Here is a 15,922-nt window from a genome sequence, read left to right as displayed (position 1 = left end):
GGCCGGGCGGGGCCCCCGCCTCGGCTTCCGGCCGGGCCGCGCGCGACCTCGCGCGGGGGCTGGGCGGGCTGGGCGGCCCTGGCGGGCGGGTGGGCGGGCCTGGTGCTCGGCCGGGGGGCCCGGGAGCGCGCCTAGCGCGTGCAGGGGCGACTTCCGGGGCGGGGGCCGGCGTTCTAAACCCCAGGCAGACATGTAAAAGGGGGAACGCGTTCACTGTTTTGCCAGCTTTACCTGCGTCATACAAACTCAGGCTGTACGGAGATGTACAGCTTCCCCACTCCCGAAGGCGCGGGCCTGCGATCGTCTTGCTCACCCTTCTATCCAAGTGATACCAATGTCTGTGCAACCATCCCCGCTCCAGCTTGTTGTGAAAATCACACGCACGCTCCCGTGCACTGTTGCACACCACCCCTATTTTATTGTTTCGAGTAGATAAGTGTCCTTATTAATAGAATTTATTTTTAGAGCAGTTTTTGGCTCTCAGAAAAATTGACAAGAAAATACAAGAGTTCTTATATACCCCTTCCACGCATACACAGTTTTCCTTATGAACATTTTCCATGGCTGGTGCACATTTATTACAATTGATGAAACAGTATTGATACATTATTATTAAGGTTTCCCTGCTAGCTCTGGTAAAGAACCCACCTGCCAACGCAGAAGACCACTTCGATCCCTGGGTCGAGAAGATCCCCTGGAGAAGGAAACGGCAACTCACTCCAGGATTCTTGCCATGGGACGACCCATGGACAGAGGAGCCGGGCGCGTTACGCTACATAGGGTCACCAAGGAGTCGGACGCAACTGAGCGACTGAACAGCAAAAGGAAGCCCAGGCTTACACCAGGGCCCATCCTGTGTTGCGCATTTATGGTGAGCGGCACCCATTACAGTATCACACGTGATAGTGGCGCTGCCCTAAAAATCAGCTGCTTCTCCCTTCTCCCTACTGGGGAACCCCTGGCAAACGCTAATCCCTTCGCTGTCTCTAGTTCTGCCTTTCTCAGAATGTCATATAGTTGAAATCATAGAATGCTTCTTTCACCTAGTAACATGCATTTTAAGTTTCCTCCATTCCTTTTCATGGCCGGACAGCTTCTTTTTTTAATTCGTCTGACTGCGTCAAGCATCGCAGCACTCGGAGTCTTCACTGCATCTCGTGGGGTCTTTCCTTGTGGGGCACAGACTCTGGTAGTGTCTCTTGGGCTCAGTAGTTGCAGGAAGCAGATTTGTTGTTCCACAGCAGGTGGGATCTTAGTTCTCTGACCAGGGGTTGAACCCAGATCCCTTGTATTGCAAGGCAGGTTGTCAACCATTGGACCAAAAGGAAAGTCGTGCTCATCTCTTCTTAACACTGATAAACATTTCATTGTACCACAAATTACTCTTCACCTATTGCTTGCGCCCAAGTTCTGTCAATTAGGGATAAATCTCCTATAATCATACATGTCAGGTTTCTGGGTGCACACACTTCAATTCCTTTGGATAAATACCAAGAACTATCATTGCTGGATCAGACTGTGATGTTTAGCCTTGGAAGAAACTGCCGGCCTTCCAGAGTGAGCTGCACCATTTTGTATTTCTACCAGCAAGGAATGCGAGTCCCTGTGGTTCACATTGTCGCCGGCATTTTGTGTTGTTAGAGTTTTGGTTTGGGGCCGAGCGAAAAGACGTGTAGCGGTATCTCCTTTTATTTCCAATCCTGGAAAGCCTGGCATGCTGCAGTCCATGGGGTCACAGAGAGTTGGACATGATTTAGCGACTAAACAATGCCATGCGGTGTTGGGAACCTTTTCACATGCATACTGCTGCCTGTATGTCTCTGGTGAGGAGTCTGTTCAGATTTTCTGCCCAGTTTTCAAAATTGAGCTGTTGGGTTTCTTAACTGGTGAGTCAGACTATCCACTTTTCTACCATTTACATTTTTAACTTAATATTCTTCCCAAATTCTGGCCAGTTCAGTTCAGTTCACTCAGTATGTCTGACTCTTTGCGACCCCATGAACTGCAGCATGCCAGGCCTCCCTGTCCGTCACCAACTCCGGGAGTTCACCCAAACTCATGTCCATTGAGTCGGCGATGCCACCCAACCGTCTCATGTTTCACCCAATTTTACGTCATCGTGGTTACCAGATGTGTGTCACTGGGTTACTGCCCCATACTCTAACCGACCCTTACAGAGGGGTGCTGTTCTGATGGTCTCCAGCTTCTCACCACCATGAATGTTCTGGTGAATATTTGCTCAGACAGCCGCTTGTGTTTGTTTAGTTATCTACTGCTACATGATAGACCTGTGAACTTAGTCGTCTAAAAGAAACATTTTATTGAAGCTCACAACTTTTATGAGTCAGGCATCCCAGCAAGCCTCAGTTGGGTTGTTGTTTTGTTCTGTGCAATACGATAAACATCTCCAGAGCAGCTAGAAGGTGGCATTGAACTGGTACCTGCACCAGAGCACCTAGAGTGCGGCCTCTCCAGCCCAGAGCTTCTAGAGAGTTCTGAGAGGCCCCAGTGGAAGCTGCCAGACTCTGTGATCTCACCTGGGTCATCCCAAGATGACAGCTCACCACATTCTGTTGGTCAAGTGAGTGCCTGGGGCCAACCCAGACTCCAGGGGAGGGGAAGGTAGACCCATACTTCTCAATGGGAGGAGTAGCAGTGTTGTGGCCATATTAATCAGCACATCGTCTTATTAGTTCTTTAAGATTAAGCTCAGAAATTGTATTGCTGGCTCAGAGGGCGTGTTGTGCTGGTATTTCTAAATGCACTGGCCGAGGGGACAGTTAAACTGACAGTCAACTGAGTTTGTTTCTACTACAGTGAACCCTAGATTTCATCAGGCTTTATTATCTTTGCTTAACATGATATGGGAAAAAAAAAAAAAGAAACTCAGTGTCTGTGTCTCTCTGATTCTAAGTGCGGCTAAGCAGATTTTCACAATTTGTTGGCTGTTTGTAATTATTCCATCACAGTATGTTCTTCCCCATGATCTGTGGAGAAACAAAGGGTAGTGGCCTTCACATATCAAAGACACAAACAATCTGTCTTCTTTCACTCACATAAGAAGACTTGATGAATTCTCTTACAAAGACCATTTTGCTGTTTAGTTGCTAAGTCAGGTCCGACTCCTTTGCGATCCCACGGACTATAGCCCGCCGGGCTCCTCTGCCCATGAGATTTCTCAGGCAAGGATACTGGAGTGGGCCACCATTTCGTTCTCCAGGGGATCCTCCCGACCCAGTAATTTGAACCCACATCTTCTGCACTGGCAGGCAGAGTCTTTACCAGTAAGCCACCAGGGAAGCCCTAAGACCGTTTTAGGAACTGCAAAGATGAGCGATGACTCTCTCACTATTGTCGACCGAAGAAAAAACTGCACAACCTAAACATTAAGAATTAAGTTCTATCTGGAGGACTGAGAGACTGCTTCGAGGATGTAAGGAAGGAACCAGGATATATGAGAGTTTTTGAGCAAAAACCACATAGTCAAAACATCAAAAGAGTACTATTGATTAACCAGACATCTCAAGTGAGTCGATTTAACGCTTTTCTGTGTATGGGAAGATGCAAGCGTGGGCTCCGTGGACTCACTCCTCTGGTGTGCGCCTTAATTCTCTGGGGCCAGGATCCTGCTTCTTAGGGGCAGCTGCAGCTGCTGCTGGCTTGACGGTTGCCACATCCTTTGTTGACTGATACAGCAGGCAGCATTTTTCATTCCTGCTTTTTATTTCTGTGCGCTCTGGATAAATCTTTGATAACAGATTTCATCCTTAGGACTACTGACATTCAGCCCCGTAGGCCTGTGCTGGGGTGGGGGAGGTGCTCTCCTGTGCTTGTCGAGGCTAGCAGCACTCCGGGCCTCTCACACTCGATGCTGTCAGACCTGCACCCCAAGTCGTGATGGTCAGAATGTCCCCCAGCTGAGAGCCGGTGCTTGAGGGTACGGCTAAGCTACTCTAACAGAGAAACCCACTCAAACTCAGTAACGCAGAAAAGATGGAACTTTACTTCTTCTGGAACAGTCCAGGAGGTGGGCAGCCATGTTCCATGGGGTCACTCAGGGACCTGGACTCCTCCCAGTGTGGCATCTGCCCCCAAAGGGCGTCGCCATTGTCTCTGCAGTCAACCCTGGAAACGCGAAGACAGGGCTGGGGGCAGAGGCAGAGGCGCAGTCTGCCATATGAAGGAGACACACCACAGCTGCTCGCGGCTCCCAGGCAGGATAGCCAGAGGGCCGTGTCTACTCGCAGGCAGGGCTGGGAGGTGGCGTCCCACAGGGCAGTGGTGTGCCCAGCGCATCTCGTTCTTCTGCAAGTACGCGAGTGCTGTAGACTGAATATCCCCCCTCAGAATTCACAGGCTGAATCCCTGAACCCGTAGTGCGACTGTGTTTGAGAGATATCTGAGGAAGAGAAACCAGACCTCTCCACATTTGTGCAGCGGGAAGGCTGTATGTGGACCCAGTGAGAAAGTGGTCATCCGCATGCAACCCAGAGGGAGACATCAGCCCTCCTGGCACCTTGAACTTGGACCTCCAGAACTGTGAGGAAAATGTGCTGTTTAAGCTACCCAGTTTGTGGCATTTTGTTCTTGCAACCCAGCTGAGACAGGGAGAGGTTTTTGTGGATAGTAGTGAAGACTGACCGATCCCTGGGATGGAAGGTGCACAACTAAGCAACAGGTAGTCAGGGCTATAGGGCTTCTACTTAATGGAAAGTCTCAAACCCACAAAAGCAGAGAAAACCTAACGGACTCCATGTGCCCATGGGCAAGTTTCAGCAATTACCAACTTCCCTTCACCTGCCTCCATGCACATGCAGGCCCAGCACCCTAGCCAGGATCTCCTGCACAAAGTAATGCGCTTTGCCCACCTGTCAGGCCTCCCTGGTGGACTCGCACTGCTCAGGGCAGACTGGGCTAAAAACCTGCCACGAGACTTAACTGTCAGCGCAGCAGGGCACAGAGGAACTAGACACACAGATGCCTAGGCTCTCCTCCTGTGTCAGGGGTGTGAGGTCAGGGCTGGATGCGTGGAGGTGCTGCAGCCACCCTGTGGCTGAAGGACAAGCTAAGAGAACAGGTGAGCTGCTGACCCAGCGTCCGAGATGACTAGCAGCAGAAACAGTTCTTGGCCTAACTCTGGACTCTGTGTTACGTGAGATAACTAGATATCCCGATGACTTAAGCCCCTGAAACTGGCATTCCAGCTGTTGGTGGTGGTTAGTCGCTGAGTGCTGCTTCTTTTAGCTAAGTAAGAAATTCCACTGTACATTTTTGCTAGTATTTCCTGCTATTAAAAGGGCATCCACAGCTCCCCAGCATGCAGGGGCAGACCAGCCAGCCAGGCTGCCCCCATTTCCATGGCTGAGCTCTCACAAGCTGAGGTACTGCCTGTGTTCCTGCCCGTCAGCCTGGTGAGCTCATCCTGCTGATGTGGTGTAAAGCTGTCCAACCTCAGGAGGGTCTCTACTGTAAGCCCATCATCCTTTTGAAGCCAAGATGTTAAGTTTCAGAAAAAGTTAATCTAAGGCAATATTGTGCTGTTAGCGTATCAGCGACCTTCTGTAGATTGTACCGCAGTAACAAAAGACCCCAAAGTCGCGGTGGACTCGGCTCAAAATTGTTTATTTCTAGCTGGTGCTCCCTGTCAGGGGCACTGGTGTAGCTTAGCTGTGTTCATTCCAGAAGTTAGTGTTAGTCGCTCAGTCGTACCCGACTCTTTGTGATCCCATGGACTGCAGCTCTCTGTCCGTGAGATTTTCCAGGCAAGGATACTGGAGTGGGTTGCCACTTCCTTCTCCAGGGGATCTTCCCAACCGAGGAATCGAACCCAGGTCTCCTGCACTGCAGGCAGATTCTTTACCAACTGAGCTACAAGGGAAACCCAGAACCCAGGGTGAAAAAGCAGCCGTAATTGTGCAAGTGCAATTCTCAGACTGGGGACTGCAAGAGGGGGGTGGTGACCTGCACACAGCTTTCTTCCTGAAAGTCGGCTCCGGTTACTTTACAAGCTCAACATGAAGGACGAAAGCCAATAACTGGGAATAACGGAATCTACCACCCTTCCAGGATCCACAACCCAATCAAGCAAGGGCCCATCAGGAAAACGGAAAGCTACCACAGGGGTCTTGGGTCACAGCGAAATCAAGGGCTTGCACAAGTGAGGTGGGGGTTGCCAGAACCTCAGCCCCAGCACTGAGGTAGACCGTCTGCAGCTCGCGGGGGTGCGCGGCTGCCCCCAGCACCCTCGGCCGCCTCTCGTCCGGGAAGCCGGCGCTTCTCGAAGACTCCCTGGAGAGCAGCCCTCAAGTCCACGACGACATTTCTGGCCGTCTCCGAGGTCCTCCGCGGCCAAGTCGAGCGTTCGAGTAAGTTCTGGGAAATGAGGCTCCCAGCACATAACGGGCCTGACGCTGCTATCCGCACCAAACTCCTAGGTTGAGGTCGGAACCCCCATGAGTGTGCCTGGGGACGAGCCGTCGGAGGCCACGAAGCCCTGAAGGCAGGACCCCTAGACGGGAAGGCAGTGTTCGCGCCCATAAGACGACAGCCGCCACCCTGACGGACCGCTTCCGGGGGCCGAGCTGCTGGCCCTCAAGACTCCCGCCGTCGAGGAGTGGGCACCAGGCAGGCCCCAAGGCTGCAGCCCCGTGCTTTCGCCGAAGAGCGGACGCCCGCGCCAAGGACGGCGGCCCGCGCGGGACACTGCGCGCCGACATTCCGACCCGGAAGAGGCGGTGCGACAGAGGCCCTCCCGACCAGTCGCCCCGCTTCCGCTGTACTAGTCTCAGCCAATCCGGCCACGCCGGCCCAAGTGAGCCAGTCCCGTTGCGCGCCGCGGACGCCGGCCCGCGTGAGCCAATCCCGCGGACGACCACAGCCAATGGGCGGGCCGGATGGTCCGGGGCCGTGGTGGCGGGAAGGCGCGGCGATGGCGGGCCGGCGCGGCGCGCTCATCGTGCTGGAGGGCGTGGACCGCGCGGGGAAAAGCACCCAGAGCCGCAAGCTGGTGGACGCGCTGTGCGCCGAAGGCCACCGCGCCGAGCTGCTGCGCTTCCCTGGTGGGCGCGGCGGGCCGGGCGAGCGGGGTTCCGGGGGACCGGAGATGGGGACGTGGCCCGGGGCCTCCCCGGGCCCTGAGGGTGGGAAGCGAAGGCCTCGCGGGCCGGGCCCGCCCTCGTAGATCCGCGGGTCGGGGCGCAGGGCCCGGGCCCATGTGGCTCCTGAGCCTCAGCCAGACGCGTCTGTGGTCGTTAACGCGCGGCTGAGGTGCAGTCAATCAGTCCTGTGTTTAGTGAGTCTCTGCACGTGTACAGCCCAGAAGGCCTCTTCACAGCCAGAGTAATGACCGTCAACCCCATAAGCTTCCTGGCGCTGCTTTGTAACCCAAGTCTCCGTTTTGTTTTGGGGTTCCTCCGCCCGCCCGCCCTTGAGTGTTTACCTTATGACCGGTTTTGTGTCATATTTTTAATTTTTAACGTAACACATTGGTCTTGAAAATGCTTGTAAGAATATCATCAATACTTAGGTATTCAAGAGAAGGTCAAGGTTTACAAACCAGAGGTGGCAGCGGTAGAGAGAAGATGCTTCCTTGAATATTTATCGTTTTAATCTTTAAGCGAGACAGCCTGCAAATCTTATACAGTTGACCCTTTGAATGACATAGGTATGAGCCGCTTGGGTCCACACAGACACCTTTCTTCAATAAACAGTTCTCTGCAGTCCTGGGTTGGTGGACTGCAGGGATGAAGAACCTCGGATACTAAGAGCCAGCTACAGCACTTAAAAATCCTTTTGGTGTCAAGGCAGGTCCTGGAAGCAGTCCCCCTTGACTGGCTCTGCCTCTGGTTGCTGCTTCCTACCTGAGCTCCTTCCTCCTAAAGCTTTGTTCATCCCAGTGGCTGCAAGCTGCTGCCCTTCCTCGGGTAAAGGTGTGAGCCTGTCCAAAGTTGCAGTAAAATAAACTTCACAGTTGGACGGGTCACGCCCAAAAGTTCTGCACAAGCTGTTCTTAATGTCCATGGTGAGCCTGATCTCATTTTCTGTGTTTATTCTCTCTTGTTTTAGAAAGATCAACTCAAATTGGCAAGCTGCTCAGCTCCTACTTGGAGAAGAAGAGCGAGGTGGAGGATCACTCGGTGCACCTTCTCTTCTCTGCGAATCGCTGGGAGCACGTGTAAACACCTTGGCCCCGCCAGCCTTCCTGCTCTGTACTTCCCCCGCGACTCTGGGCTCTTGTTTCTGAGTGGCTGAGTCAGGCTGGAGGCTGTCTCTTTACATGTTCTTTATTCACAGATCCCCAAAGCTCTAGTTAATACCCGCCACCCCACTCCTTTTGTGACGTTAGGTCGTTTCAGGTGCACAGAAAAGCTGATGGAGACGTACAGAGCGTCCCCAGCTCGTCCTCCCACACCCAGAGTCTCTCTTATTCATGCCTTGGATGAACCGGTGTGACACGTCACTAAGTGAGGCTGACAGTTGATGTTGGGGTTTGCCTGCTCCCGCCCCCTCCTTGCTTCACATCTCCTTGGTGGGATCCCTCTGTGCCCGCCACAGCTGTTGACAGCCTGTGGGCACACTCCCAGGCGCTTCTGTTCCCATCTGCACACGTGTGTGTCAGCAATACATATGTCACGGGAGGTGTTCTAACGAATAAACGGGGTGCTTGGGGACAGATCGCCTCACGGCGTGCTTCCTACCTGCCTCGCGATCTGCGTTCCGCTCTCCTCTCAGCTCCTGCGGCCTGCTGTCCGGAAAGGCTGCTCTGCTGAGGATGGAGCAGTTCCTGAGGGTGGGCGCGCGAGGGCTGTGCCTGGCGCCCTCCCACGAGCAGGCTGGCACCGCTCCCTCTGGCCTGGGTTGAGCCGGGGTCTTGTCTGGAAAGGCCTACCCCTTCCACGTGTTAGATGGAAAGGAGGCCAGGTTTATTTGTTTTTAATTTTCTTTTTGGTTGCACTCAGACTTGTGGGATCTTAGTTCCCTAACCAGGGATTGAACCTGTGCCCTCTAGGTGGAAGCACAGAGTCAACCATCTCGCTTCATTGGGATCACCAGGGAAGTCCCAGTGAGGCCATATTTATAATCTTTAGCACATCCAGCGTTTCTTGACCTGGGTGTTTTGATTTTTGCTTTTTGTGGGTTAGTAGAAAATAACATCAGATCAGTTCAGAGTGAGAAACAGGACTGCTCGCCTCCTCAGCCCCAGCCTTGCCCAGCCGTGCTGGCCTGTGCGCCCCGGCCCATTTGTTCTGCCACAGGTTCCCTTCAGGTCACCCCAGCCACTCCCATCAGATCAGTTTTCTGGCCCACGGAAGTCCTTGGCTGACAGGTTGGATTCTGGGCCGCTGTCTGGCGCCGTCGTCCGCCAGCTGTGTGACGCTGGTCTTGCTCGGCGTCTCAGCCGGGGCTTCCTGGGCAGTGCGTGGGCAGAGCACCCCTGGCCCACGGCGCTGTGTTGTGGTACTGCCCCCACCTCCTCCCCGTCTGTCAGAACCTGCCGGTCCTCCAGGGCCGCCCAAGGCTTTATCCCGAGAAGTGAGCGCTCTCTTCTTTCCGCGCAGTTCAGCAGTACCTCCCAAACCTCACCTTTAACGATGTGCTGCCACGGGTGTTTTGCCCCTTCCTCTCTTTTTAAAGGTCGCAGGCTGTTGGTGAGATGCTGGGTTCATGTTTCTCCCGAGTGGATTTGGGTTTGCATTTTTGGCGTGGTACCACAGAAGTGACGTGGGTCCTCTCGAGGGCAGGAAGTTCACATGTGAGCCCACTGAGTACCCGTCTTCCTGAGACCCCGGGCCCCCTGTGGAGGGCGTCCTCAGCCCCCTCCCAGAAGGAGACGCAGGCATCTGTCGTCCCCTCCGGGCCGCGCCCACCCTTCTCTCCCCTTGTTCCGTCTTCTCCCTTCCCGGCAGAGCCTGGCCCCCTGTGCCCGACAGCCGAGCTGCCCCTGGGCCTCTCCCAGCACCAGCTGCGTCCACACCCCTGGTGGACTTGCCTTTCTGTGCCTGCTGTTGCTGGGCTGTCCAAGTGGCATCCTGCGGGGAGGATCACGCTACCTGGGTGCGGCCCTGTCCTCATGTTGCTTCCTGAGCTGCTCTGTGTCTGCAGGGCTCTCTGAGCCTGAGACTCAGGAGGTGAAGCTGGGACCAGGGCTCACAGGCATTCCCTCTCTCGTAGGCCGTTAATGAAGGAGAAGTTGAGCCAGGGCATCACCCTGGTCGTGGACAGATACGCCTTCTCTGGGGTGGCCTTCACCAGCGCCAAGGAGGTGAGTGCCACTCGGCCCGGCGCGTAGTTTGCGCCCCGTGTGGGCTCAGCGGTCCCCGTGGGTGCAGAGCTGTCAGAGCGGAGGCCCCGTGTCAGCCCTCAGGGCCCTGTGATCCCCGTTCTCCCAGTCATGTGGACAGGACAAGCAGCCTCTGTAGCTGCGGGTTGTCCCCGCAGACGCAGCCTCTGTAGCTGCGGGTTGTCCCCGCAGACACAGCCGACACATTTCACATCAGTCACGTAGGGGTCGGTGGGCAGACTCATTTCATCCAGCGCCTTGTTTTCAGGAGAGACGGTCAGAGTATCTGGGGTGCTGTTCTCCTGAACCCCCGTTCCAGGGAGCTGCTGTTTCACAGGTACAATGGCCCGTGTGGCCGCACGGCCCTTTGTCCTGCCTTTTATTGAGGATGTTCAGACAGACCCCAGCAAAGAAAGGGCGCCTCCAGCACCAGCTCCTGCCTCAGCGCTCTCGTCTCTGTGACCCGCCAGACATGGTGTCAGCCCCCGTGAGCGTCTCGGTGCACGTCCCCAGGAGCGCTTTCCAGACCCTCGTCCCAACCCCAGCGAGTGGGCAGCCATCCCCCAAAGTCCTTCAGTCCGTGCTCAGGGGTCCCGGCGCCCAGATACTGTTTGTTCATCTTAGGTTTTTACAGTTAGGTTGAACCAGAGTTTGGCTAATTAAGTTCCATTCTTCAAATGTCCCTTGACACTCTTAATATGTAGGTTTCTGCCTCTCTTTCTTTCTATTTAAATGTTTGTTGATGTTTGCAAGGCTCCTGCCAAGAGGCACACTGTGCCCAACTGTCTTGTAACAGTCTCTGACCGTGGTTAATTCACAAAAGGTTGCAGAATGCTGACCGTTTAATTCTGCCTGTCTTCCCGGCACGAGCAGCTGGGTCCTCCTTTAGGAGAGTCCTCCCGTGGGTCCGGCCCCTCGGCTCCGTCTGTGAACGTCACACGGGCTTGGGCAGGGTGGACAGGTGCCCTCGTCCTGTGCTCGGGGTTCTGAGCCCACAGCTGGCTTCTAACCCTCAGGCTTCGCTGTGGCCCCAGGTCACACGCATCCTGGGTTTTCCTCCAGAATGGAAACACTGCTCCTAGAATTGCAAGGGTGAAGGAGAGTGGACGTGCCACAGAGGGCACGTGGGTTACTGACAAGGGTCTCCCCCTCTCCTCGGGACGGGGGGCCGCCCTGGCCTGGGCTGCCGCATGGCTGGAGGGCATGGGGTCCTGGGCCCCGGGCACCCATGGCCAGAACACTGTTTCAAGAGAAACCACACACAGCCTAAAGGACACCCACTGTCGAGTGAGAATTCTCCCCCAACACCCCAGCTCCCTCTCCCTCTTGGTGAATCTGGAACCAGAAATGAGACCGTGTTACGCTGGCTCCCTCTCAGGGTGATTCTTTGTCCCCAGAATTTCTCCCTGGACTGGTGTAAGCAGCCGGACGTGGGCCTCCCCAAGCCCGACCTGGTCGTCTTCCTGCAGCTGCAGCTTGCGGAGGCAGCAGCGCGGGGCGAGTTTGGCCACGAGCGCTATGAGAGTGGCCCTTTCCAGCAGCGTGCCCTGCAGCGCTTCCAGCAGCTCCTGGCAGACCCAAGTCTGCCCTGGAAGGTGAGTGCCGCCCGGGCCCCGGAGCTGGTGCAGGAGGGGCCGCCGCCAGGCCAGGGCAGGGGAGTTGGGGCTGCGGTGTGGCAGCTCATGCATGCTTGGGTCCAACAAGGGACCTCCCGGGCCCTCAGCGTGGTTCCAGCCCTGGGCCATGCAGGCCAGGGGCCGCCCCCGTCGCCCCGGCCGCCACCTCTGGCATGGTCCCCATGGCCTCAGGGCACTTCCCAGCCCCGGCCCATCTCCAGCCTCCCTGAAGCCAGTGTCCACAGCTGCCGCGGGCCACACACCTGCCAGTTGGGCTCAGGCGTCTCCCTGCCCTGTGTCCATGCCTCCCGACTGCCCTGCTGAGCGGTGTGGCCAGGGCTCTCCGTGCAGGTTTAAAGCACCCCCCTGACCTTGCTGTGTCTCGGGGTGCTCAGGGCTGGGGGGAAGGGCATGGTTTTACCCAGGCGGAGGCTGCAGTGCGGGGCCTCAGCTGCCCTGCCCTCTGCTGGACGGTTCTATCAGCTACCGAATGCCAGAGTTCTCTATTTTTTTGGTTTTCTTCACTTTCGTTTTTTTCCTTAATTTGTTCTCACCAGTTTTATTTTTTGCCATGCCCTGCGGCGCATGGGGTCTCAGTTCCCCGATGAGGGGTGGCACTCAGCCCCTTACAGTAGAAGCTGCGGAGCCTGGGAACTCCCCCTCTGGGCTTCTTTTTATTGTACATGGTGTAGACGATCCATGACTTATACTGTGTTTCAGCACCTCCTGGGAACAAGACAGGAAACCACAGCGTCGGGAGTGGGGGAGGGAGAGGGCCGCGCTGCCTTTCTGCCAGGCTGTCCTCTCAGTTGGGTTCCCAGAGCCCTAGGAGCTTCGCTGACGTTCCTTGTAGGGCAGGTCCCCTCGTAGAGGCTCGGCTTCTGTTGATCTGAAGCTTACTTTAGCGTTTTTCACATCTCCAGAGCAGTAACAGACTTAGAGAAGACTCTTCCGGGGACCGTTAGACGATACGTGTCAGTACCTGCCGCTGTCCATGTGGGCTGGGGCCGTTCACACGGGCCCTCTCTCCTGTGGCCCGGACGCGGGACCCGGGCTGACGTTTGTGACCACGGATGTGGTGCCCGCTCGTCGCTGGCCTCCTGCCTCTGAGCATCTCAGCTCGGTGTTTCTGAAGCCCACGGGCTCCTCGTCGCGGAGCCTCGGCTTGCCTCGTGGTTGGGGTCAGGTTGTTGCCTCTGCTGGGTGGTCGCTGCCAGGTCATGGGGTGCGCGCCTCCAGCATCTCCGTTCCAGCCGTGCTCCCCTCCACCTCGGTCAGGTGGTTCACGGTGACGTCCCGCTGCGTCCCTCTGAGGAGGGGCTTTGAGTCTACGGGAAACCACACCGCCCACAGGCTGGTGTGCAGGGCTCACTCACCAGCAACCTGCCTTCCTCGCCGTCCGAGGCCCACATTGCCCAGGTCTGGCCTCCAGGAGGCCACTTCATGTCGGGGCCCTTTCCCGTCCCACGTGTTATAGTCTTGGGGCTCATCCTGGGCCTCCGCAGCCCAGTGTCTGCAGTGACCCGGGCTCCGCCCTGTGGCGGGGCTGCGGGGCACCAGGCGCGAGGTCACACGGGAGCCGCCACCGCTGAGGCCCGCGCGGGGGGTTGCGGTAGCTGAGGGCCTCTGTTCCTGGGGCTCTTCCAGAGCTTGCTGCCCTGCGGCTGCCAAGAGGCTGTTGGCGCCCCCAGGGCTGAGCCTTGGCAAAAGAGGGGTCCCGGGCATGCCAGCCCTGTGTGCCCGGTACGTGGCCCTCTCTCAGGCGGAGAGTGGTTCCTTGTGGGCTGGCTCCCTGGTGACCAAGGGTCCCATGCTGTTCACTGGGCGGTGGGGTCTCAGCAGCGGGGCTGCGGGTGGGGAGGAGCGGACGTGGGCCTGCCTGGGGCTCCGGGTGGTCCCGGCGCAGCGTGGAGGGGGTGGCTGCCCTTACCACATCTGCTGATGGCACCAGGGTGCCACGGGGCACCATGCAGCGCAGGGCAGCTTGGGCCCCCGGCAAGGCTGGGGGTGAGGAGCCGAAGCTGTGCCCTCTGGCCTAGCCCGCCCACTGAGAACGTTAACGCCTTGTGTCCCCCACCCCGTACAGACAGTCAACGCCTCCAGAAGCATTGAGGACGTCCATCAGGAGATCCGCGCGCTGTCTGAGGACGCCATCCGAGTCGCCGCACACAGGCCCCTGGGGCAGCTGTGGGCGTAGGAGGCCGGCCCCCTGTGCCCCAGAGACGCTCGTAAATCACTATGCTTTCCTCGCGGAGGCCTCACAGCTGCACCCAGTGGTCCCATCAGGGTTGCTGAAAACCTCAGCATGTCCTCAGGTGCCATCAATAAAGACAGATGGAGACAGCAGTGGCGGCTGGGGGCCCGGTGTGGCGCAGCATCCTTGCCTGGGGCCCCTGTGCTGTCGGCCGGCCTGGCCGTGCCTGGGCTGAGTGCCAGCCTCGCGACCTGGCCTGCAGGGCCCAGCCCAGCCCAGCCCAGCCATGTCGGGGCAGCATCTGTCTCATCTGAAAGCGTCTGGCACATGCTGGTCATTCTGTTGAGATGGAAGATGCAGCTGTATAACCCTCTGCATCCCGTCCCGCAGTTACTCCAGGACGAGCCCTGCGGTGGGAGGCGGGCAGGGTCCCTGTCTACAGGGCGCCCTGGGGCTCAGCACTTCCAGGGTGTGGGCCAGAGGCTGGGTCCCAAGCAGAGCGAGACCATGTTCCAGGTCCAGAGTCTGGAGCTGGGGGAAGGCCCCCGTGCCCCCTGCATGGCGGAGGTGCCCAGGCCCCGCTCCTACACAGCAAGGCCGCCCCCTAGCCCAGCTGCACAGAGGAGGCTGCCCACCCACAGGCTTGGGCAGGAGCAGCAGCCCAGCCCTCATCGGAGGGCGGAGGGGCCAGGGTCCCTGCACCTGGACGGCCGTGTGGCTGCTTCACAGAGGGCCCCACTGCGGGCGCTGGGCCAGCCTCGGGTGCGTCCTCCCACCCGGCAGCACACACTTGAGGTCAGGGCAGCAGCTAGGAGCCACGTGTGCAGCTGGACCACTGCGTTCAAGAGTCCTGAGGGCATCCACGGGGATGGTGGGCAACCCGACCTGCCTTCTGACCTCTCACACGACCAAGGCCACAGGCTGGGGGAAGAGAACGCAGCGTGGGCAGGGGTCCTGAGGGCTGGCCATCAGGGAGGCCACGGGCCTGGGCGGGAGGCCCCTGCCAGGCAGCCCTCTGGCCCAGGTTAGGACGGGGCCCCACAGGCCCTGCAGGCAGAAGGGTCTGGTCAGGGGAGATGCTGCTGTGTGCAGTGTGGGAGCTGGACAAGGGAAGGAGCCAGGGCTCCGGGGATGGCACTGCTGACCTCTGACCTTCAGGGTTCTAAGAGGAGCCTCAGCTGGAGTGTGGAGGCTCCAGAAGCCAAACGGGCTGCTTCTAGAAGCCAGGCCTCAGTCTCCGGCCACAGCACTTCCTGCCTGGCCCTGGTCCCCGCGAGCCCACCACAGCAGGCAGGTGGGCAGAAGCAGGGCGCGGGAGGGCTCAGTGTAGCTCCAGCACTCCCGCCAGGACCTCCTGGGCATGGCAAGTGGCCTTGCTCGGTCCTTACTGGTGACTCACTTGGGGGTGACCAGCTGAGGCATCCACCCGTGAGGGAGCAACACAGAGCCTGACCTCCCTGCACGTTTTGGTTTAAACGCAAACCACACGAGGGCGAGGGTGCTCAGCCATCTCAGTCATGTCCAACTCTGCGACCCCGCGGTCTACAGCCCACCACCAGCCTCCTCTGTCCGTGGGACCCTCCAGGCAAGAATGCTGCGGTGGCTTGCCACACCCTTCTCCAGGGGGCCTTCCTGAGCCAGGGATGGAGCCCGTTCTCCTGCGTTGTAGGCAGATTCCTTACTGCCGAGCAACTGGGTAGTTTTCCCAGCAGTCGTGCACAGATGTGAGCTGGACCATGAAATGAAGAAGGCTAACCGCTGAAAAATCAATGCTTTAAAATTGCGGTGTCGGAGAAGACTTTCAGAGTCCCTTGGACTGCAAGCAGATCCAGC

At 57.4% G+C, this 15,922-nt stretch overlaps 1 protein-coding gene across 3 annotated transcripts; it reads left to right on the top strand.

Moving 5' to 3' along the window:
- The first annotated feature begins 6 nt into the window (after positions 1-6).
- DTYMK (deoxythymidylate kinase) lies at positions 7-15,644 on the top strand. 3 transcript variants are annotated; one of them, XM_040231974.1, is made up of 5 exons: positions 7-7,058; positions 8,065-8,173; positions 10,171-10,261; positions 11,677-11,874; positions 13,982-14,241. In XM_040231974.1, exons 1-5 carry the CDS (start codon positions 6,881-6,883, stop codon positions 14,090-14,092), a joined length of 687 nt encoding a protein of 228 aa, XP_040087908.1. In that variant the 5' UTR covers positions 7-6,880; the 3' UTR covers positions 14,093-14,241. The 3 variants fall into 3 exon arrangements, with proteins under 3 accessions (XP_040087908.1, XP_040087907.1, XP_040087909.1); XM_040231973.1 differs by having other exon boundaries at positions 6,890-7,058; positions 13,982-15,644; XM_040231975.1 differs by having other exon boundaries at positions 6,905-7,058; positions 11,749-11,874.
- Positions 15,645-15,922: the final 278 nt, after the last annotated feature.

Source organism: Oryx dammah, unplaced genomic scaffold (assembly GCF_014754425.2).
Source record: "Oryx dammah isolate SB20612 unplaced genomic scaffold, SCBI_Odam_1.1 HiC_scaffold_28, whole genome shotgun sequence".
Lineage (NCBI taxonomy): Eukaryota > Metazoa > Chordata > Mammalia > Artiodactyla > Bovidae > Oryx > Oryx dammah.
Note: the sequence above shows the minus strand (reverse complement) of the source record. Positions and strands in the feature narration are given on the sequence as shown.

Bases quoted from the DNA above. Each gene is read 5' to 3' on its own strand.
- DTYMK (XM_040231973.1), top strand. From the start codon at position 14,201: ATGTCCTCAGGTGCCATCAATAAAGACAGATGGAGACAGCAGTGGCGG.